This window comes from Archocentrus centrarchus, chromosome 5 (assembly GCF_007364275.1).
Source record: "Archocentrus centrarchus isolate MPI-CPG fArcCen1 chromosome 5, fArcCen1, whole genome shotgun sequence".
Classification (NCBI taxonomy): Eukaryota; Metazoa; Chordata; class Actinopteri; order Cichliformes; family Cichlidae; genus Archocentrus; species Archocentrus centrarchus.
Genome location: NC_044350.1, coordinates 10,006,475 through 10,031,342, shown reverse-complemented (window position 1 = coordinate 10,031,342; position 24,868 = coordinate 10,006,475). Strand labels below are relative to the sequence as shown.

Genomic DNA, 24,868 nt, shown 5'->3' with positions numbered 1-24,868 from the left:
ATAAATAATGAATGCATAAACTAGGTTTTCAGCATCACCTGTGTGTGTGTTTTATCCCTCAGGGTGGGAACAGCTAATGAGTTCATTATGGCTTGATGCACCAGAATGAGTAAGTCAAAACATAACAAACACAAAGGTGTATGTTTGTCAAGTTTTTCCAGACTTCTTGTGGGTTTTTCCCACTTTAGTTTTGGGGCATCAGCCGCTAGAGGGCCAGTGTGGAGGAAACTGTAGAAACAACTTTAGTGAATATGTGGCTGACTCACATTACTCATTTTTTAGTAGTGAAGGAGAATAATGCGCTATACAAAGCAGAGAAACAAAAATGCAGCAGTTGGTAAAATTATAAAGAATTGAGATTTGGAGGACATATTTATCAAAGGAAAAGTATGCTGCAAACAAAGCTCCTGTGATTCATTTTGCAGCTTTCTTCCAAGGTACCATGAGCTAGTTGGGATGCTCTCACATTCTCCCTCAATGCACTAAAGCAATGACAAATGTAAGTGTCATCTGTGACTATGAGCCAAAACAGCAAAAAGCCAGTCAGTTAATACGAGCCGAGAGAAAAATTCAGCCACACTAGTTGTGATGAATAGATACCATATCTTCTTTAAGACAACTTTGCTGCTTTCTGTTCAGTTTTCGTTTTTTCCAGTCAGCACATTTCCTCCGGGAAACTTCAGCCTGCTGGATTCACTCTGAGATCCTCCCGCTAACATTTCTTAAACATCAGTATTTACAGCTGGCACACTATTACAAAAACTATTACAATAGATCAATAAATAAATAGCATATCAAAATATATTATGATATACTATTTATTATGTATACTATATATGCTATAGCACTGTACTTGACTGTGAGGCACCAAGAAAGTCAAGCACAACATTTAAGGGTTTTTTTTTTCCTCACCCAAGCTTCAAACTGAGTACAAAAATCTGCTCTGCTGTGGTGGTTTGAGCTAATGTCAGCAATGCTAACATGCTCACAGTGACAATATTACCACACTGATGGTAAAAGGCTGGGAAGTTTAGCACATTTGCTCGCACCAAGCACAGGGTGCAGCAGAGGCTGACAGGGATGTCATTCTCTAAGAGATAAAAACAACTTAGTTCACTGTATTGCACTAAATTCCTCAAGTCTTAAACTTTCCCCATGAGTTAAGAAAAAATGTATTTTATCCACAAAGTGTGAATGAGGCCCTGACAGGTGATGCTTCAACTGTGGCCACTGGACAGCTATAACTCAAGGGTGATTACACAGCTCCCAACCAATCCAAATCCATCACAGTTCACTCCGTGTGACAGCCCTTCTCCCAGCTCACCTGCACATGCCGCAACAACAGCAAGAACACAGGATCTATGAGGGTGCATTATGGTAAAAATTGATAACAGCAATCAATATCAACCAGTGAAACCATTGGCACTGCTGCTTCTGCAGAAGAGAAGGCATCGAGAGCTCTCTGCCTCGTCTGTCTTTTGGCAGGAGTAAGGCATGGGATCAATATGCTACAGGCAGCTCGCTGGTGGCCCAGCAGGGATGAGAAAGCAGGGGCTGGGAGGGGGTTGGGGGGGAAAGGAAGGGAAAGATGGGATGATGACATGGCTTTGCAAGGCTCTAGGGGGTCAAAACACATAGCGTGGTGGAGAAACAGGTGATATGGATGCGTCCAGAGGTGATAAGGAGGTAAAAGTTTTGTGTGTAACGCAGGAGTCAGTAGTTTAGCAGACACTTAAATGCGGCATGGACGCAGGGCAGCCTGACAGCTTGTCGATTCAGTGAATTTATAATGAATGTTCTTTTATTCTCCACTTTCTCTCTAACCTTTCTCCTCTCCTTTGCTCCCTTTATCTCCCCTCCCCTCCTCCTCTTCGTTACAGCATCAGCACCTCTCACCCACCCCACCCTGTCACAGACTCATGTAGCCTATCATCCTGAGAGTAAAAACAAAGAGTTATATGAAAGGTGCTTAGTCGCATTTCTTTCTACCCCTGCTGTTGTGGTGTCCTAATGATGCAAATGTTAGGCCGGCTAATGAGCAGGAGCTATGTTTGGGCTGAAGCTTACCTCGCTGCCCGACCACGCTGTCTCATGAATAAAAGCACCGTGTCAGAGTCAAGATGTGTGTTTCTCTCAGCTCTCAAACAGGGACCATTACAGATGGTGCATTCTCACATACAAGAAAGGGAAAAAAAAAAGGCAATTGTTGCTCCATAACAGTGTCCAAAGAATAAGAAAATGAAAATTTATTTAAACTATTAAAATGTAAGCAATCTGTCCTGTCTGCGCGCGCGCGCACACACACACACACACACACACACACACACACACACACACACACACACACACACACACACACACACACACACACACACACACACACACACACAGGCAGAAGAAGTATATTAAAACTTCAGAAGGAACTCTGAGCACCCTCTCACCTGTGCAAGTCACATAACCTTTTGACTCAGAGTTCATTCTGGCTGTCACCTACACACGCCTCTGAAGGGGAGTGAAACCAATAGATGTTAGCTCTGTGTTATTACAATAAACCTCGTGGCTGCTTGCATTTCTCTCCCTCCCCACCTCGTGGCTTAATCCTCCGTACTTTTGCCCTTCAGTTTTTCAAAGACAGCCTGCGGGCTAGAATTGCCCTTTGCTGACTTGTGGCTGACAGTGAATAAGTTCCCCTCTCGTCTCCTCCCTTTTATCTCTGAGATCATACTCTGAGTGGGTCAAGATCAATGGTGCTCCCTGCAAATCTGCCCAGACTCTGGGTGATTCTCATTGACCTTACGCTGGGGTAACTGTGCGCACCTACTCTCATCATGCAGCTGGCTTTTGCATCCACTTCTGTGGATAAATTTGCCTCCCACTCGCAGGGCTCTCATCGAGAAATCACAGACCATGTTGGTGCACAGCCTCACCAAGGTCTTCTCTACCTCAAACTGTCCTAAAAGCTAAAATTTTCAACAAATTCAAAAGCAACACTTAGCCAACCTGCTTTCTGAACAGTGGTCGGAAACTGCGGCACGACCAAAATTATTGCGATCATGTGCAATTAACTTGAGATCTCACTGCCATTGAAATGGTTGCTTCAAAGATGGGCACCACTGAGTTGCTAGTTGCCTTTGCCAGTCTGTCACTGCAACTACTTGCAATCGGTTGGCAAATGCAGAAAAATTAATTGCAACCACTGGGAAACCATTGATTTTTTGTTTTTTGTTTTTTTAAGTATACTTCTATTGTTTCCACATTTTAATGTGTACTTTAGGAATGGGACTATTGAGGCTTGCAGCATTTGGAGCTCAAACAATAGTCCCAATAACCAAGGACATGCTGTGACAGAGTGAAAAATGGCTACATAATGGGACAGGCAGGACTCTGGACAAACCTCTCAACAACAACGTAGAGAGAGAAAAAAAAAATCAATTTCAGGTGTGGTACAGAATAAATGAACTGTATTGACTGAGGTGAGGGACAACAAAAGTCTGTCTTAGGGCTGTAATGTAAAATTACCAATGCAAAGGATATCAATTGCATTATCAGTGAAATGAAATCACGAATAAAAGAAACTGCTGCTGCTGCTGCTGCAAAAAAAAAAATCCTACAGTCCACTGTCTTAGAGCCTCTGACAGTGGACTCATCTCTGTTCTTGTCCTGTTGGACCTCAGTGCAGCTTTTGATACTGTTGACCATAACATTCTATTACAGAGATTAGAGTATACTATAGGTATTAAAGGTACTGCACTGCAGTGGTTTGAATCATATTTATCTCATAGACTCCAATTTGTTCATGTAAATGGGGAGTCTTCTTCACACAGTAAGGTTAATTATGGAGTTCCACAGGGTTCTGTGCTAGGACCAATTTTATTTACATTATACATGCTTCCCTTAGGCAGTATTATTAGAAAGCACTGCATCAATTTTCATTGTTATGCAGATGATACTCAGCTTTACCTATCAATGAAGCCAGATGACACACATCAATTAGTTAAACTGCAGGAATGTCTTAAAGATATTAAGGCCTGGATGACCTCTAATTTCCTGCTTCTAAATTCAGATAAAACTGAAATTCTTGTTCTCTGCCCCACAAATCTTAGAAACATGGTGTCTAACCAGATACTTACTCTGGATGGCATTACTTTGGCCTCCAGTAACACTGTGAGAAATCTTGGAGTCATTTTTGACCAGGATATGTCCTTCAATGCACATATTAAACAAATATGTAGGACCGCTTTTTTGCATTTGCGCAATATTTCTAAAATTAGAAACATCCTTTCTCAGAGTGATGCTGAAAAGCTCATTCATGCATTTATTACTTCTAGGCTGGATTATTGTAATTCATTATTATCAGGCTGTCCTAAAAGCTCCCTAAAAAGCCTTCAGCTGATCCAAAATGCTGCAGCTAGAGTACTGACAGGGACTAGAAAGAGAGAGCATATTTCTCCCATATTGGCTTCTCTTCATTGGCTCCCTGTTAAATCTAGAATAGAATTTAAAATCCTTCTCCTCACATACAAGGTCTTGAATAATCAGGCACCATCTTATCTCAAAGACCTCATAGTCCCATATCACCCCAACAGAGCACTTCGCTCTCAGACTGCTGGCTTACTTGTGGTTCCTCGGATACTTAAGAGTAGAATGGGAGGCAGAGCCTTCAGCTTTCAGGCGCCTCTTCTGTGGAACCAGCTCCCAGCTTGGATTCGGGAGAGACACCCTCTCTATTTTTAAGATTAGGCTTAAAACTTTCCTTTATGATAAAGCTTATAGTTAGGGCTGGATCAGGTGACCCTGAACCATCCCTTAGTTATGCTGCTATAGGCCTAGTCTGCTGGGGGGTTCACATAATGCACTGTTTCTCATTCACCTTATTTACTTTGTTTATACTCCACTCTGCATTTAATCATTAATTGATATTAATCTCTGGCTCTCTTCCACAGCATGTCTTTCTCTCCCCTCAGCCCAACCGGTCGCAGCAGATGACTGCCCCTCCCTGAGCCTGGTTCTGCTGGAGGTTTCTTCCTGTTAAAAGGGAGTTTTTCCTTTCCACTGTCGCCAAGTGCTGCTCATAGGGGGTCGTTTTGACTGTTGGGTTTTCTCTGTATTATTGTAGGGTCTTTACCCACACTACAAAGCGCCTTGAGGCGACAGTTTGTTGTGATTTGGCGCTATATAAATAAAATTGAATTGAATTGAATTACACATTCATCCTGATCTCTTTTTTTATAAAGTGCCGCATCAAGACAACAAAAGCACAAGAAGGAGAGAGCAAGCGGCGCGATTGCCATCCTCAGGCCTAATACGGACGAAGACAGCAAGTCCGTCCTGATCCAGCTGGGGCTCACATCCAATGGGATCTCTGTGAAACCACCTTCAACAAGATGGATGGCGCGCACCGAGCTTCAAACTGGGCGCACCCAGCCCAGACATCATTGGGTCCGGGCTGAATAAAGAGGTGGTGGCCCCTTGCCTGCTCTTCCCTAATAGGAGGCGCTGCCTGGCTGACAGCAGCCCATAAATAACCCAGTCGGCGTGTCACTGGAAAAGAACACACTCACCTGAGCGCACTCACTCACGGGCACCACAAGGGAGAAGTGAGGTGCAATAACACAAGGCCATACAGATACCAAATGACAACACAAGTGTGTGAAGATTATTTGCTCTCTAGTACTTTTTTTGCGTGTGTGGTCTAATTAAAATAAATCAAATATGGTTTGAAAGCATGGCACAAATCCTATTAGGATTGCTTGAATTAGCTGCCCCTACTTTCCGTGTTTTTGACAGGTGGCCATGATGACTCAGGACAGAGCCATTTTCTTTTTTACTTTACTTCTTATGAGAAAAGGAAAACCTGCAATCATCCACTTGGACTGTGGATGATGAGCATTTGTCAGGTGCTAATTTAATCTGAGCTAGAGGCTCCAATCATCGTGCTTTTCAGCTTTCTTACTGACAATCACACCAAAATAAGATGATTAGGCCACCCAGCTGTGTCCATGTGTTTCTCTCAGTGCCTCATTGCAACCATTTTAATATAAATGTGTTCTGCAGCTCAGCACAGGTGTTATTAATCACGTTAATTAAGGCGCTGGCAGACTGTTTATGGTGCGTTTTAGTTCATTTAATGTGAACACTTTCAGAATGCTTTTATTTATTATTTTTCTTACTGTTTAATGGTTTTATTATTTTGACATGTCTGAATTAAGCTGACAGCACCTCCCAGCCCCTGCGTGAGCCAGTCTGCCAGCCAGAACACTGAAAAGAAGCAGATACGAGGGGAAAAATGTGAGGACATTTTCAGCCTGTCCCAAAATTATTTTAGAGCATCTCTCAAACATTTCTGAGCCAAATGAGAAGGACTTACCGCAGCTCATCACGTGACCCATCAGGAAAAGTATTGAAAGGCGCATACTATACTGTTATTACATGCTATATGATAGTGGGATAGCCTCATTTCTTTCTTTCTTCAGTTATTCTGAGAGTTATAAAAACAAACACGCACGTGAAGCACTGGGTTAAGTGGTCGACGTCACGTCGGCGTCATGACGTAATGCGGAAATAATGTCGCCAAGATGGCCGCGTCCTTCACAGGCATGTTTTGGTTTCACTGAGGCGTCAGATAATGAATAACAGTTGCAAGTTTACGAGCTACGCGACTGAAAGGGAAAAATTGAGAGCGGAAACATGGAGAGGCGAGAGTTCATGGCGTCTCTGGTGGTAAGATACTTATTTATTCATTTGTTGTGTTTATTTATTTATTTTACATAGAGTCGTGCTTAAAATATAGACGGATGCCAACTAATTTGTGCCTGCATGAAAACACTGCTTTGCCGGTTCCTCGTTGTTTAAACAATGTTATGAAATGTGTTGGTGAAGGTCTGTAAGGACTGCTGGTTCATCATGACGCTTTATATTTATTTTATGAACGCAAAAGTAAATGTATATATGTCGTTTTCCGAGACTGCGTTTTCATTTCCATCAGGTGTAGCAGAAACCCTGCACGCGTTTTAAATGTGGCAGAAATGCAGTTTTCAGTGAAAAGAGCACTAATACAGCTGCTCGAGGGACCTGCCCGGTGTTGTGCCAAAAAAGTGCTCTCTGACGTTTTTGTGTGTTTATGTGTAATGTCTTTGATTAAATAGACTGCAGGCAACAGGATTTATGAAGGGATTATATATAAAATGAAGAAATGGCCTGTTTTGTAAGTATCTTCATGACTCAGCGTTAATGTATCTACATTATAATCAATCCAGTCCTTTTTGGCCACTTAAAATATCTTTACACAACTGTGATCTTATATTTGTTGCAATTTCTGCTGCCCTCTTGGCCTAATCTCTCTGAAAATATATTTTTAATGTCAGTGACAGTTTTTACCCTGATAAATAAAGAATATATAAAAGTCACTTTGCCACAACACTCATGTCACAGGGTTGAAGCTGCAACCTTCAACCCTGTGACATGAGTGTTTTTCTTGCTCAAAAATTACTTGATATAATTCACGAAAAATATGTTTGACATATGTTTCACAGATTATAGGCCAGAAACTCATTTACAACAGTTTAAATACAGCCAATCGTTTTTTGTTTTTTGTTTTTTTGGCAAATATCAAAAAATCACTCTTTTTAGCAGACAATCACTTTTTGGCACAACACCAGCAACTAACAGCAGACTTTCAAATTTAGAAAGTAGCTGATGGATAAAGTCGAGCATTAAGCTGCTAGACGGTCTGTTTTCTGTAGGAGTTTGTGGAGACTTTAACAGTGTGGATGTTAAATTAAGTCTCACAGACACAACTAACATTTTCTCAGTTCCTCCTTGCCTTGTAAACAGTCAGATGTTTGCTACACATCAGCGTCATAATCTGTCAGTGTTTTCTTTTCTGCTCATTGTGTTGTTCCTAAGTGGACGTCCACTGCTGCTAAAGGGTGAGTGTTGCAGCATTACTGTACATCTCACAAAGTGACTGTCACCGCAGGCAGGAGGCTGTGCGGGGATGTGTGTGGATCTGACCCTGTTTCCTCTCGACACAATAAAGACCAGACTGCAGAGTCAGCAGGGTTTCTACAAGGCTGGTGGCTTTAGGGGCATCTACGCTGGAGTCCCATCTGCTGCTGTCGGCTCCTTCCCCAGTGGTACGATACTTATTGTGACAACTGGATATGTGATCCCTCCTAACTTTTGTTTGCAGCTTTTTTTGTGCTTCTTTCAGTTTCATAGTATATCACGGTATAAATATTATCATTGTATAAATGGGGCCTTATATGGGTTTACAGGGGCTCATTCATTTGGCAGAGGTGTTCAGAATATATAACATTTTAATGTCATCATAACAAAAGAAGTCAGCCTTCGCCTCACCTGGTTCTTTGTCCCTGTATGTGGAGGACCTACCTGAGTAATGCAACCAGAAATGACAGCAACACATGTCTAATTTTTTAAAACCGAAAAACTTCCAAACAGCTGTCACAGCTCGTCTCTTGGTCACAGATTGTTTTGGTGCATATCTGTTCTTTTTTTGTCATCATACATCTGTCTTTGCTGTAGCAGCTGTTAGCAGAATGTTGTGCTAATTCCCTGTTCGGTGGTATAGTCTTTTAGCATTCATGCATTTATTTATTTTGCTGTGTTGATAGATGTTTGTTTGAGGCTGTGGGCTTTACAGATCAGTTTGGTAGTTCACAATCAGATTAGTTTCATTAGCCCGACTGATTTATTGGTCAGCCGATATTAGTGATTCGTCAGTATATCAGTGTCTACATTTATTATGGTTGATAAATGTAAATTTAGAAAGTAAAGAGATGAAAGAAACACCCTTCAACCATATTATGAGTGTTGATGTTGCATAACTTCCCTGCTGGCAACAACTGTTTGGAGCGCCACAAACACAAAAACCAGCTGATCAGAGTTGGGTCTAAACGAGTAACTACGCATAACAAATGTCAGAGAAATCTGTTTGTTTCATACGTCTGAAACAAACAAACAAAAAAATATTCGTTGATGTATCAGAATATCGAATTTTTAAATCACCAAACGTCAGAATAAGTATTGGTATCGATATTGTCCCTAAAAATTGTATCAGGCTCAAAGTTCTCTCTTTTTTTTGAAACACATTTGAACAAGCAGACACTTTTCTTTGAAGAAGTACCTGAAAATGAAGGTGAAGTGCTCGAGAAGGTTGACCTCGACAGAAGAAAATTCCTAATCAAGTAATTGTTCTTAGTCCCAGCAGTTGACTAGTTAACACTCAATTTGATACTTATTTTTTAAAATAGTTTTGGAAAATATTATTAAATATTTTAGGATATAGTTCAGAGTTCCAGGAACCCAGCCAAAGGGGGGGTCCACAAGTCAGTGCACCCTTAGTGCCAGGCAAAAGCCCGAATAAATGGGGAGGGCTGCGTCAGGAAGGCGTAGTGAAGGAGGACATGCAGAGGGTTGGTGTGACAGAAGAGGATGCTAGGGATAGCGTGAGCTCATGACAGATGATCCACTGTGGCGACCCCTGAAGAAGTTGGACGAAGATGGATGGGAGAGAATAAAGTTCGGTCACATGGAAAAAAAGATACCCCTACATTTATACCATCTTAAGAGCCATAAACTTAGATTTTGGTGGTTCCAGATTAGGTGTTATTAGTTAGAATGCTTTAGCGAGTTGCAGGTATAACCAGTTTTATACAGACTTTTGACATCTGTGGTCTGAAATTCTCTGGAATTTTTGGTGCCATTTTCCAAGATCAGTTGGGCAAGAGATAAAAAAAAAAAAAAAAAAAAAAATATATATATATATATATATATATATATATATATATATATATATATACTGTGAGGAGTGATGGAGGAAATGTTATAGTTTGCACTTCTTTCACTGCCTCATAGACTGGGCGCCTTGCAGATATTAATTCTACTATGTATGAATTCTGCATCATTAATTAGGGAACTTTGAATTCCACTGTAGTTGAAGTGGTCTATAAAGGGGCTATAAATCGAAACTTTTCTAACTGTGGTTTAGTGTTTTCCACACAGGCAATATCTTAGTCATGGTGAGCCTTTGAGACGGGGCCAGTCATCTGCAGGGTAATCGCACCAAGATACCTAAAACTTGAGCATCAGGTTCAAGAAAGGATGGTTTCAAAAACAAACGTTCTCTCCGCACATTTACCACTGACACATTTTTAAAGTCTGTTTACCTTTTCAAAAGACTTGAATTGAAGAAGTTAGAAAAACAACAACTTAATCATCTCTTCATTTGAGTACTGTAGAGGGTAAATAGAAGCATTGGTATTTAAAGTGTTAACCTTCTTTGCTTTTACATCTGTTCTAAGTGCAGACAGGCACACATATACATACACACACACACACACACTCTGACACCTCAGTTTCTCCCCTGTCAGTGGTAGTGAGGGATATTAATTGCTCTATGCTGGTTGACTAATGGGCCTTAAACGCCTGTGGTTCTGCTTGGTTTCAGCCGCTGCTTTCTTTGTCACCTACGAATACACAAAGTCTCTTCGCGGCGCTGGTGGAGTGTTTGCATTACCACATGTGGCACCTGTCACTCACATGCTGGCCGCCTCCCTGGGAGAAGTAGTAAGTCTTCCTGTCCCTCATTCTCTCATCTTTTGTCTCCTCTAGTCTAGATTTATACCCCTGTTTCACTCTGTACACAGTACACTGTTGAGTCATTTTTATTTGTGTTGGTCTAAATGATTCCCAGCACTTCCATGTATAGAAGGCCAGCTGTCTTACATGCATATTTTTTCCTCTTCTGTGTTCTTGCCCTTGTTTCTTTCCCACCATTGTATGTCCCAAATGGAAACCACTGGTATGTCTGTTAATGTTATTGCCTTTTGAATTTCATAGACCACTATTCAAAGGGGTAGCAGGAGGGAGGGGCTGAGTATGTGGTTTTGGCTGTAGGCCTCAGGGTCCAGCTGGGTGAGTTAAGGGGGCTTCCTTGGTACTGTCCCAGCATTTCCCCCGACCAGCTGGGTAAATAAGACCTCATTACTGCCTGTTGACTCATCTACTTTCCCATCTCAGACCCCCAGACTTTGACAATTTAGTCTGGGGAATTCACGCTTGAAACCAATGAGGAGCAGTGCAATTTCCTCAGCCGATCCTCTCCCAGTCACTTCTAGTGAACCACAGGATTCGAGCCATAAGGAGGCCATGAGTATTCACACTGGCATGAAATGGGGGATATGGAAAGTTGGATGCCCCCCTTGGTACACCCTAGGCTGTCTGCAAAATGCTAGGTATTCAGTATTCATGGCTTTTGAATGGGTGTAATTTAGCCAGGTTTTGCATGTTTATGAAATGGGATTATTTCACATGGCAGGCTGTTCACTGTACTTTAGTTTACCTACAAGGTACGATCAGAAAGTTCTGAGACTGATCCTGCTGTGCACGAGTGGAGCACAGCACGGTCATACGCTTACAACAGGTGCCATTCTGTGTCATGTCGCTTAGTGAACATCAGGACATGTGTTACGTGCAGTATTGTGACCCGTACATACAACCTTCAAGTTAAGGGTCAGCACAACTGGCATCACTGGTTAAGACCCAGAGACCAAAGAGCCTTCACGGTGGAAGAAACATCTAGAAGGCTTCTAGGAGATGTTTCATCTTCTTTCCCAGAATAAAATTCAAGTTGAAGGTTTGACATTTTGACATGGTGGAGGAGATCCAGTATGAGCTGTTTTTTTTTTTTTTTGGGGGGGGGGGTCATCAAAGTGTGTCAAAGCACTGGGAAGTGCCTTGAGGCAATTGTTGTAGTGATTTGGCACTATATAAATAACATTGCACATCGGTGCAGTGGTTAGCACTGCTGCTTCACACTATGGTGTGACCTGGGCTTCTGTGTGGAGTTTGCAAGTTCTCCCTGTGTCTGTGTGGGTTTTCCCCGGTTTCCTCCCACAGTCGAAAGACATGCAGTTAGTGGGGTTAGGTTAATTGGTGATTCTAATTTGCCCATAGGTGTGATTGTGTGAATGGTTGACTGTCTCTCTGTGTTAGCCCTGCGACAGACTGACAACCTGTCCAGGGTGTACCCTGCCTCTCGCCCTATGGCAGCTGGGATAGACACCAGCCCCCCCGCAACCCTGAATTGGAAAGGCAGAAGAGGATGGATGGATTTTTTTCTAATTTACAGAGGGCTGCAGCCAAACTCGAATCAGTGAAAAGTTTTGCCTTTTTTTTTTATCTTTAGATGTAGGATCTGAACTTTTTGGGCCTTACAGTGTGCAGAAGAGGACACAGCGATACAAAAAGATTAGCAAATCTTCGTCTAGTTCTCAGACTCAATGTAGCACTTATTGGAGTTACTGTAAGTATGTAACACAACAGTCAGAACATTTTTTTCATCTTTTTTGTGTATAGTACAGTCGTGTTAAATGTGAAAGGTCAAGCAAAGGTTGCCACTACCTCTAACCCCATTGTGGATTTGAGCACATCAAAGGCACAAATCCACAGATTGGAGCTGAGCAGAGCAGGGACGGTATCCCGCTACATTCTGCCAACTGAAATCGTCTTGTTCAAAGAGGGTAATCTTTAGGCTTAGCCATGAAAGGCCTACCCTAGTGCTGCCCTGAGTCAGCTGCAAGACCTGAACTTCTGCACTATGATGCAATAGCAGCCAAATATGATTCTTTGTCTCAGTAGGTGCTAATGACTTTTTCTTAGGTTCTCTTTTGAGTGACTAACAGAAGCGGTAGATTTGTTACATCTAGTGTTTACTTTTATGATTAGGCATAAAACTTTCCTTTTGATTGAATTTATAGTTTCAGCTTGGTGAGTTAACTCCAAACCAACCTCCTATATTTATGCTCAGGCTGCTGTGGGACTTCCCATGATGCACTGAGCACCTCTCCTCTACTCCTTTCCTCTTTTTCAGTTTTCATGTGATACCATTATTGTGGGCATGTAGTTCACGTTTGTCTACCCTGTCTTATAGTTTGTTGATGACCTCTCTGTGCTCCTCTATTCTCTTTCCCCTTGTCATGGCAGATAGCTGCCCCTCCCCTGGCCTGGGTCTTCAGCCTGTCTCTTCCTCTTGAAATGGACTTCTTCCTCCCCGCTCTCACCAAGTGTGTTTAGATGGGCTCATCAGAACATTGGTGTTTTTCTCTAATGCTGCAGGGTCGTTACCGTACAATATAAAGTGGTGTTTCAGTGAACTGGTGCTACATGATCAAAATTTATTTAAACTGAACCATTACTTTATTTTAACACAGTCCCAGTACAAATTTAGGGCCCTTTTTAATTCATCCAGCAGAAGGACCATTGAACTCACGCAACAGTGAGGTATCAGTTGTCTGTCCATCTGTTCATAATTCATAAGAATCGCTACTCCTCCTACGTTACTCAAAATTTTGTGATATATATATATATATATATATATATATATATATATATATATATATATATATATATATATATATATATATATATATATATATATATGTGTGTACTGATGTACTGAATAATATTCAGGTCGAGCCATTTAGCAAAGCTGTTAACATGAGGTTCTCTCTGTTGGCTCAGATTGGATTCTTCATCATTTTGCATAGAAAAATGGTAAAGAAAGAACTTCATGAAATACCGAATGTCGCGATTTCTGGAAATATCACTTTTGGCACTTGTTGCGTGCCACTTGTGTAAAGATAGATGGTGATAATTGTCATCTTATTGATCACGATCATTGAGGGAGTGGTCATGTTGGGGGGGCCTTCCTATCACCATTATGCTAACATGAGTAATGGTGGTGAATACTGACATGCTGATGTGTTCACATATTTTCATATTCTCTATGGCCATGGTTACTACTGACCATGTAGTCATAATACTCCTTTTTTTTTTTTTTTTAAAAGCCTGTCATGTCTGGTAGATCTTGCAAGCAGAACTGTGATCTGGATGCGTTGTTGTGCCAAACATATTTGCTATTTCAAGATGAGCTCTATAGGTTCTCAATAGGCTCTTCTTGTTGATGTTTTAACCCTTTATTTTATTTATCTGAGTTATTTTTCCACATACTATGTAACAGCCAGAGCTGACAGGCTGAAGAAGAGGAAAATAAAGAGAAGAAAAAGGGAGAGAGAAAGGGAGCAAAAAAAAAAGGGGAAAGAGCACAAGTCTTAATCAGATAGTTCATCACTTTAACATATAAAAAAATACTATCAATACTTGCAAAAATAAATTTGTGTGTGAAAAACAAAACTAACAAAGCATGTTACGCACACCAACAATTTTGTTGAGTTGTGATTGAGTGGGCGTTTGTGTCTGTGTCATGTTTGTGTCTGTGTCATGGAACGTACTTACCAATGAGGGCAAAACGCTGCAGCTCCAACCATCAGAAGCCAGAGGCAGGTACGGAAAGCCCCCGGAAACCCAGGCCACCAGCAGCCCACCAAGAGCCAGGAAGACCCCCGGCCACTCAGTCCAAAGACAACCGCACACCTACCCCAGCAGCCGGGAGAGGGTGGTCTCAGACGGAGCCCCCCCAGTCGAGGAGCGAGGGCTCCAGGGAACCCAAGGCGATGAGAAGCCAGCCCCCCCCCAGCGGCCAGCCCCCTGCACTGGCCGGCGGCAGGGCCCCCGGGCCCACGGCACCCAAGGACCGCCCGACCCTCCACAGAGCCCCCCCCCACGCCGAAGAAGCCACCGCAGCCCCGCACCGCACCCCCAAGGGGGGCAGGCCAGCACCCACGCCAGAACACCCAGCCCCACCCAGGAATACTCCTGAACTCAGACACTTTCATTTGGTGGTGACGGTGACAAAAAAACGTATCACTTTCTTTCTGTGCTTCACACGTTACAATATCCTGTAAACTGTGATGCATCTTAACATTGCATCTTATATTATTCACCTGGTTTCATCTTAACTAAATGTCCATCTCACCCTTAGCTGAGACGATGTAATACTCGTGTGTGTGTGTGTGTGTGTGTGTGTGTGTGTCCTTGAAGTTTAAGCCATTTAAACCAATCATAGCTATTCTTTTTTCCCAAGAAGGTAGTTTTTTTTCAGTTGTCCAAATATTATTTTATCACTCAAACCCTCCATCCAGGCAACAGGTTAAAACACAAGTGCAATTGTTCTGTCAGATGTGTGTGAGATGGGTGGGAGAAAAACAACACACCGTCCGACGCTCTCGCATCTGAAGGAAGTGAACAGTGTCACTCAATACTTCTTTATTTTCTATTTTGTCACTAATACAAGGGCTGTAATTTAATATACAGTGGCCTCAAAAAAAGGAGTTTGGCCTTTAATCCACAATTTAAAATTACATTAGACAACAAAATGTCAACGTGAAACTGTGCAGGCCCCACCTGTTTCATCCAAATAAATTATGTAAAACAGATCACAATAACAACCTGACTTCAAACAAATCTACAATCTGCATTTTTTTCTTTTTACACACAACTGTAAATCTGGTAAGCTGTTAAGCTGTTTGAATGGATAGCTGCTGTAGATCAGAGTGACTCGCTTTGATTGTTTCCTTATTGCTCTTCCTCCTGCTTGTCTTTCTCTTGTGGAGAACAGCTAGATGCAGTCAGAGTGTGACACACAGGAACTTAAAGATGAGCCAACTTATTTGCTCCTTGCCTGACTTCCCCTCTCTAACCCACTCAGTCTCTGTTCCTTTCCCCCAGGAGTCTAGTGTGTTTTTTACCAACGTTTCCAATCCACAACATTCACAACAGAAGCTTTATGGGACTTATTGCTTTGCTAATTTAATACTCAAGCTCAGTGGATGATGTGCCTGGCTTAGCAATATCTTACTAAATGTGGACTTCTAAGAAAATCTATTATGCCCAAATAGAGGGGGGAGTTGCTGAGATTTTATTTTGCACAGGGTTTGATATTGGAACTAAAATCCTTTGGTCTAACAGGCGCACATGCTATGTGAAGTGTCTGCGTGAAGGAAGAAAGCCAGAAATTTATTAGAGCTGTTGAATATTTCTCTTCAAGCTTCAACTAATCCAGTTTCTGCATTAACCTACTTACCACCTGCTTTCACCTGTAAGCAATAACAGACAGGCAGAGACAGAGGACACTCAGAAGTTGTAGAGAGAAAGAAGTCGAGAGGGTCGAGACAATGAGAGAAACCCCCTCTGCCAGAAGCGTCTTGGTGTTTGTGCGACTGCAGTGGTGGGACGCTCCCATAAAGAATGTGTAAGCTGATGGCGTCTGTCAGGCTCTAGCAGGCTGTTATCCAGCCATTAGATCAGATTTATCTTCATTCCCGCTCGTTCGACGTCTGCCCTGAAAGCTCATTTGTCAAGGCCGGGCAGCAGGCTTCTCTCGCATCTCTAACCCCCCCTCCACCCAGTGCCACACATCTGTGGGAGGATGTACTGGAAAATACAGTGTGACATGACAAGATAGGGGGGACAGTGAGAAGGAGGGAGCACAAGGGAGGAGGTTTTTTTTTTTTTTTTTTTTTTTTTTTTCTTCTTTTTTTGGGAGGGGGAGAAACTGGCAGCCACTTAACGTGGCTCTGAGAAGTAATCCATGCATCGCCTTCGAGCAGCAGCGCACGCTGTGATTTATTGGCTGTTGCTTCAGAGTTGGAGACATGCAGTGTCCTCATCTCTACCCTTCTTCTTCATGACCTTTTTCTTCCCCATCTTCCTTCTTTCTTTCCTTTTCATTCCCTATTTTATGCTTTGTGATACTGTAATGCATTTGAAGCAATGAGAGTCTCATGAAATCCAAGGAAAGCAGTGGATACAGACAGTATTGTCTTTTAAAAGGGCAGCTAAAGTCCCTTTTACTGTTTTTTGAATTGTGGTAAATGCACTATAGTTGCAGCCAAATGTCAACAAAGAATAAGATTAAATGCATTATTGTCCACAAAGGGGCGTCTTGTTTCGTGGTGGTGATTGCAGTGTTTTTAATGACAAATAAATCCAAATAAGTTAGGCCCAATACAGTTATTACAGCCTATATGTTTTTTCCAACCTGTTGTTGCTGTGGCGCCAAACGGTAATCCTGGTCCCGACTGACCAGCCACTGCGTCCTGATGACCAGATGTGGTCAGAGAGGGATGGGGCAAAGGACTGCAGGATGGAGGGATTTAGTGACTCTAATGTGCTGCGAGTCTCTGCTAATTTCCCATCCCTTACTGTGGTTCTGCCATGATTGAGTGCTGGACTCTGACTTCGTTGCGTGGCCGCCAGGGCTACAAACTGAAAACACACTCTGTCATTTGGATTAACGACAGCAGGCCAAACTGAAGAGCTTCAAACACGGACAGGCAGTTTCCTAATGAAGGCTGCTTGACATATCCAGCAGCTTGTAAATAAAGATAAATGGTAGCAGAAATTTAAAAGGCTGCCAATAGGTTTCTAATAAGTTTACAAGCCAGAGGAAAGTGTTGAAAATAAAGTGCTGGAGACGTGTAGGTGAAGGATGAGACGTCTGTCTTCATACATCTCTCCTCTAAATCTACGTTAATCTTTTCCTTTCTTGCTTGAGTTGTCGTTTCCATGCTTTTTTTCCTTTCTTGCTTCCTTTTTTTCTGCTTTGACTTTTTCATCTTGCTTGCTCCCTGATGAGATACTACCTCTGCATCTCTACCTGTTATTTAGATTTCCTTGATCTCAGCCACACCTCCATTATGTCCTCATTCAGGATCACTCTTTCCCTTATTTCTCGCTGTTTCTGATACTGTATCTGAAATGGCCTCGGAGGCTGCACACTCCCATCTTTTATCCACTCAGCATCATTGCCGCTACCCCCTAGGTGCACAAATTACTCCCAAATAAACAATGTCCCTCATTTATTTGGTATAATCTGTGTCTCATTCCGGCCTTCTCGCTGCAGTGACAGGAAAGGAAAAGGCCATCTTAAGTCCAAGCCCCTGAGCCAATTACATCAGTAATTACGTGTCATAGCCACTTTCTTTCCATTTAGCTGCCGTTTTCTGGTCCTTTGGGGAATTGGTGTGGGGTAAACATGATGTACAATGTATTAGAAATTCTAACTTGACCAAAGGGGAGGGTAAATGAGATCTCAGAGGCAGATGCAGCCAGCTTAGTTATTGTGAATTGGTTGTGCAGGTGCAAGTTTGGTCACTTGGTGGTAGTGTTGCTCCGTGGTTAGGCTGCAGCTGGACTGTTGTCACACTCGTGAAATACCAGCACAGAATTTCTTATAAAGGCACATTCGAGTCGTTTGTTTTTGCTGTTATGTATGGAGATTAAGGCTCTTCTGTTCACTGCATGTTGAAAAGAGGAACAACTTGCGTGTCCTGCAGAAAAAGTGATACAGTGAAAGTCAAAACAAAGTTGAGAGCTGGTCAAAATGTTAATCAACAGTCAGCCGGTATTTTAGCAGTACTGAGCACAAAAAAAAGAGAAATGTGTTGAGCCTTCTCATGTTCAATCTGTGATTGTACTTCCAGCTACTTCCCTGTACTCTTTCTTGCTCATTAGGTGTCCTCGCTAAATCAGTGTAGTAAGAGCTGAATTAAAAAGGAGCAGAACAGGAAGCGGATACATTTCATCTTCATTGCACTGCCTCTATCATTCCTTCTCTCCTTGCTATCCTCCCTGCTTGGTGAGGGTGGCACCAGCAGACTGGCATCTGTGTGACTAAGAGAAGTCACAGCATGGGGGTGGCTCACAAATCGCTCTCTAAGATTGCTCGCCGTTAGCCGGTATTTCCACTCCGGTGCAGGATAAATGGGAAATGAAGCCGCCAGGTGGGCAGCTGTGCCTGCCTGCCTCTCCTTGCCTTTTGGACCATGGGAGTTATGAAGCATAAATATTCATGTCTATCTTCACTAGCTGTTGGCAGTCCATATTTTTGTTGACATATGGTAGTTGGGTTGGGACTTGAGCAGGGAGTGTGGCTACTGGAGTGTACACGCATGTCTGGATCTATCAGCGTGTTTGACGGAAGCATGTTCTTTGGACACAGATACACAGTCAGCCTGATGACCTTTTGAAAACATGACAACTGTTGCTCTGGTGTCATGTCCGCTCTGTGTACCAGTTTGTTAATTGGCCAAAAGCAGTCGTTAGGCTGCCAGCTCCATGTAATTGCCCTCCTCGAGCCGTGCAACATCATGGCCACCTGCCATGTAGTAAAAACATATAGAAACTGATATCATGCACAGCAAAAGGGCATCTGGGGGGGGTGGCATGTGAGTGTGTGCACATCTTATGGGTTTCCTAATCTCCCATTAAGCACAACATGGATATAAAGATGAAAGTACTGTATGATACAAAAATTGCCTTCAAGTTTTTTCTTCTTTCTTGAAGGTGGCATGTCTGATCCGGGTACCCACAGAGGTGGTCAAACAAAGGGCCCAAGCTTCCTCCTCATCCTCCACCTACAATATACTGCTGGCGACTCTTAGAGAAGAGGTATGTGGCAATCAGAGGCTCCTCAAGGATGGCTTTTGTTCATTAATTTTTGTGTGTGTGTGTGATTTTTGGCCTGTCATTCATATCAGTAATACTGCTGAGATATGGGATCTGGGGACATTGCTGAAAAGAAGTAGGTTGCCAAGAAATGCGAGCAGATTATCAAAAAGTAAACTTGTCTGAAATCCAGAACTAAAATGCTAGAAGCTGGGGTGGGGGTGGTTAAGACAAGTGCTGACAAGTGCTTCAGTTGGAGCATACCAGCACCTTAACCCTAATGGCTCTCAGCAGTTAGGTGGATGGTTCCCATGATCGTATTATACAAATGCTTTCTCTGCTCACTGATGCTTATTCAGGTAAAAATATAAAATTCTTCTTTTGTTTCTCTGGGCAGGGTGTTCGGGGCTTGTACAGAGGATATGGCAGTACAGTTCTCAGAGAGGTAGGCTTCATTCATGTTTTCTTCATACTCAATCGTTCACTTTTGGCTGTTATCCATTGTTGATACCATTATCAATACCCGTTCCCCAGCAGATCCTATACTTGTTATGTCCGTCTTTGGTAAAGTTTAGTTCCCTGTAATTATAAAATATGTCATACAGATCATTCTGAAATCAATACTAAAAACATCTTTGAACGATGTGTAGTGAATCTTCTTGATGGGCTGGATGGATATTGAGGCTTTCCACGCTTGTGTCTGAAGACAATTTAATTTCTCTTGGGCTGTATTGAAGTTTGTAGTATTGATTTACAGACCCCCCCCCCCCCCTCACTTTCATCTCAGTCAATTACTTGCACAAGATGTGTGCTCTCCTTTTTAGAAGTAGATCTGATTAATTAATGCAATTAGTCTGGTTATAAATGCAAAACAAAACAAGGATAAATGAGTGCTGGGCTACACTCCCTTGATAGGCGCTCACCTTTTTGTAATGAAAAAACTCGCTCTAGTTCTTTGATTCATGATCCTCTGTTTAATTGCACCTGCAGTGCATGATATTGCAAAAATAATTGTTGTAAACATTGTATGGGTGTCTCAGTTTTGAGTTTCAATAGAACTGGAAAAGAAAATGAGGAGGGAGAAAGAAGTATATGAAGGTGACACTTGTCTTTTTTTTTTTTTTTTTTTTTTTTTTGTGGGAGGTGGGCGAGGGCGTAATCTAGTCCCCTCTGCTGTGCTAGCCTGTACTTATTTTCTGCCTCACTAAACTGATGTTATTCACGCAAATTCCATCTGGACAGCCAGGGAAAAAAAGGACAACAAGACACTGTGATTTCTCCGAGGGGCTCTGAATAAATGAATACATTTGGAGGCTGGCGCACGGCCCGTGTGCATACTAACACTGGCAGATGAAACGCAACGGTGGCGGCAGGGATTTGGGGCACGGGAATGGCAAAGGATGCTTCGCAGTGATTGGCTTTGACGTGTGTCAGGAAGGTAATTCATTTTCTCTCAGCCTCCTTCGCTATCCGCCTATCTCGCTCCTTTGGCCGAGAGACCCTGTCAAGATAAGTTTGTTTATGTGGTACGGCATGGCGCCTCCCTGCTCTCACTGGCCCACTAATTGAGGTCCTATCTGTGCTATATATTCATTAGGCAGCCTTCAGAAGGCTTTCCTGATGGGTATGATATCGCATTAGCGCCCAGTGTGTAAGGATCCCCTTTGTTCAGCCTGGGAAAGGAGTACAAGCATCACCTCTGTTGTGATCTGTTTGTCATTGTCGCAGCAACCTACGTCTGTGGGCAGTTTTACACGGCACACCCCAACAATGCCCAAAGTTTTCCTTAAAACTTACATCTAGATTATTGATTAATAGGATTTCAGTTCTTTTTAATTTTGCACTACATTAATCTTTATTGTGGTATACCCTTTCTTTAGAGGAAACTGTCAAGTTTTCTGCTGAGTTGGCATCTTATGGGTTCCAACTGAACAGAGCATGAAATCACTGAGCTTTAGATTGGGGTGAAGGAAATTGGAGTGCGGTGAAAAATTACTTTATTCTGCTCTAGAAAAACAAGGACCTATTTTAATTAACATCAGTAAGACTTTTGCTCAGGACTCTGAGGTAGAATACGCTTGTTCCATATCCCACATAAGCTGTTGATGTTGTCTGAGTGTTAATTTGCAATTCATTGTATGGAAACACACAGGGTAATCTTCCAAGTCTAATCAAGAGTATAATTATATGTCATCATCTAGTAGTTGTCCTCATTTTGTTAGGATTTCCTGCATGTCGTACTCTCTCTCACCACTAGATGGCATGCTAAGATTAGTGCTGCCTTATGATGCTCGCCCCTGATTTTGTTTGAATTCCTCAATATCTGTATTTTCCCTCCTCTCTCTGCACACCCATCAGTACCAATCTAGCTTCATGACATTTATGCACATCACATTTATTTATTTTTCCTGATCTAACGTATTCTGAGGTGATCTTGGATTTGATCTAAACTGCTACAGTTTATGTAATGAGCCTCAAATGGGTTAATAGGTGGTGTTACGAGGGCTGTGGAGTGACAGGTGTACGTAAAGCTGACTGTGTATAAGACCTTGTCTCAGTGACTCTAGCATACAGCCAGTCTGCATATAATCACTTATAGTTATGCTCCTCTACAGTTCAACAGCCACTTAATCTGAATGCCTTTTTTTAACATTTAAGTTGGGAAGCACACAGACAGGAAAGGTATTTGAGCCACTTAAATGAAAGCAAGTCTAGTGTTGGGACTTTGTGTTGACTTCCCTTTACTGGTGTTGCATATAGTAATTTTCTTAATCCAACCTCTCCATCAGCCTCAAAGCTTCCCCACTTCAGCAGCTGAGACCTGGCAATGCAGAATTCAGGATCTGGCAGCTAGGCTTATGAAACACCTCTCCATCCAGGCTCCCCACCATGACTCTGCTTTCTGTTTATCCATCTCCTCTTCAATCTGCTGCTGACACCCCCCCGCCCCCCCCCACCCCGCCTTCTCCAGCAGAGGGTTTAGCTGTAAGGAAAGACATGCTAACCTGGGTTTTAACGATTACCAACAGACCAAATGACATTGCTGCAAGATGTTTGAAGCCGATTTGTATTTGAGCTACAGAAAAGTGACAAACGAGAGAAAAGGTGAACCATATCTGAGCAGCATATCTGAGCCATGATCTGAGCAGCTTAAACACTGTTATCTTTAACTCTGCTTGAACATATTCTCACATTTGGTTTTCTGATGTAATTATAATCGTTAAACTAATCTATTAAAATAGTAAACACACTAAGGGCATTCCTTGTTTATGTGAAGTGTGTGTCATACTTACGTGTTGTATGGTATGAACAATCACAATTGACAGCTCAGTTTTTGTAGTGTGTACACTGGGACATAATGGGGGGTTGTTGCTGCTTCCTCTGCTGGAATCCCAAGGTTGAACGGTCTCAACAGGCACACAGCAGAGCAGAGGTAACCCCTTCACTGTCTGTGATGTGGGTTCAAAAGGGGAATCTTGCCTCTGGGCACACTGATCCATAGAGGCTCATGTTTATATACCCTCATATGACTGAGACACAGCTGAAAGAGGGAAAAAAGAAATGGAAGGAGAAGCAAAGGTTGTTTATTTTCCTCTACATATGTAAAGGTAGGATTTGTGTGACACGTATAAAGGACTGAAGGCTTCCTCCTGCTTTGCGCAGTAGAGTTGGACCTCATCGGAGCAGCTGCCGTTAGTCTCACAGACCCAGACAGCAAACCAACTCTTAAATTACTTCAACACCTTTAAAAAGCTTAACAAGACTGGATTAAAAGAGAAGGAAAATATCACAACGTTGCAGTGGAAAAAAGAGAAATTAAGCCAAGGAAAATATTAAGCTGTCATTTGAAAATGAAATAGAATGCTTACTGGTTAGATGAATGTTTTCACTTATATTGGGCCTTTTCTTGATTTGTTTTGCACTCTTTCTATGAGCCATTTTTGCTTCATAGCTGTATTCTATTATGCAGTTTTAAAATAAGATTTCTGAAATTAATACAATGGAGTGTAGCGCTGATGGTTTCAAATATAGACACAAGTGGGAGCTGCTGGCGTTACCTTATCTGTTTACTCTGTGATCAATGAGTAGTCTAAGAGGACTGAGAAAACCTGTTGACCTCACTAGATTTGATCCTTGACATGACTTGACCTGTGAAGGGCTATATGTGTGTTTGTGTGTGCTCCTGTGATATGGACGAACCATGGAGGGAGTGTCCAGAGGCCATGTCTTGATCTTTTGAGTGTGGTTTGCTGTAGGATGCATTTTTGAACTAGTATCAAAGTGTCATAGTATACATTCATAATAAACTATATTGCCAAAAATATTTGCTTGTCTGCCTTCGTACACATGTGAACTTGAGTGACTTGCCATTCTTAATCCATAGAACTTAATGATCTCGGCCCACCTTTGCAATAACACCTTTGCTATAACAGCTTCAACTGGGAATGCTTTCCACAAGGTTTAGGAGTGTTTATGGGACTTTTTTTACCGTTCTTCCAAAAGCACATTGTGAGATCACTGATGTTGGATGAGAAGGTCTGGCACGCAGTGTCCGCTCTGATTCATCCCAAAGGTGTTCTATCAGTTTGAGGTCAGGACTCTGTGCAGGCCAGTCTAGTTCATCCACACCAAACTCTCTCATCCATACCTTTATGGACCTGCTTTGTGCACTGGTGCGCAGTCATGTTGGAACAGGAAGGGGCCATCCCCAAACTGTTCCCACAAAGTTGGGAGTATGAAATTGCCCAAAATGTCTTGGTATGCTGAAGCATTAAGAGTTCCTTTCACTGGAACTAAGGGGCCGAGCCCAACTCCTGAAACACAACCCCACACCATAATACCCCCGCCACCAAACTTTACACTCAGCACAATGCAGTGAGACAGGTACCGTTCTCGGCTTGCCAGATGGAGAAGCGTGATTCGTCACTCCAGAGAACACGTCTCCACTGCTCTAGAGTCCAGTGGTGCCGTGCTTTACGCCACTGCATCTGATGCTTTGCACTGTGTTTGGTGATGTAAGGCTTGGATGCAGCTGCTCGGCCATGAAAACCCATTCCATGAAGCTCTCTACACACTGTTCTTGAGCTAACCTGAAGGCCACAAACAGATCAATAGCCTGGGATGTCCTAAGAAAAAGACATTTTTTTTTTTTTTTTTTCCCCCACAGGTAGCCAATCAATACAAAGAAACAGTACTATTGTATACCAAATTACTTTTTATCATTTTTAACACCTTGTAAAGTCATTTGGTCCAAACCCTGTATGTTTGAGACCCCTGGTTAAGGCGATGGTCTGTGTTGGAGTGTATACTGAAGAAGGTAGTAAAAAGAAAGGGAAAGATGGTGGAGATTTATTTGGGGATTACTTTAATTTGGCACCAGTGGCGAGCTGAAACCTCCATCAGTCAATCAGCTAAAATGGTTTGTCGAAGATGTGTTAAATCAAATTTTGTTGTGGTTGGTTGGTGTTGGTATCGGTGGTGTCCTTCTAAGTGCCAGCCC

General features: G+C 42.4%; 1 protein-coding gene across 3 annotated transcripts in view; it reads left to right on the top strand.

Annotated features, from left to right (window-relative positions):
* Positions 1 to 6,562: 6,562 nt before the first annotated feature.
* The window catches only part of slc25a26 (solute carrier family 25 member 26), a 56,448-nt gene continuing 38,142 nt past the window's right edge, over positions 6,563 to 24,868 (top strand). For all 3 annotated transcript variants that reach the window (XM_030730417.1, XM_030730419.1, XM_030730418.1), the window contains exons 1-5: positions 6,563 to 6,720; positions 7,979 to 8,135; positions 10,469 to 10,587; positions 19,267 to 19,371; positions 19,766 to 19,813. In XM_030730417.1, the coding sequence (XP_030586277.1) occupies positions 6,688 to 6,720; positions 7,979 to 8,135; positions 10,469 to 10,587; positions 19,267 to 19,371; positions 19,766 to 19,813 (462 nt within the window). In that variant the 5' untranslated portion in view covers positions 6,563 to 6,687. The remainder of the gene's footprint in view (positions 6,721 to 7,978; positions 8,136 to 10,468; positions 10,588 to 19,266; positions 19,372 to 19,765; positions 19,814 to 24,868) is intronic.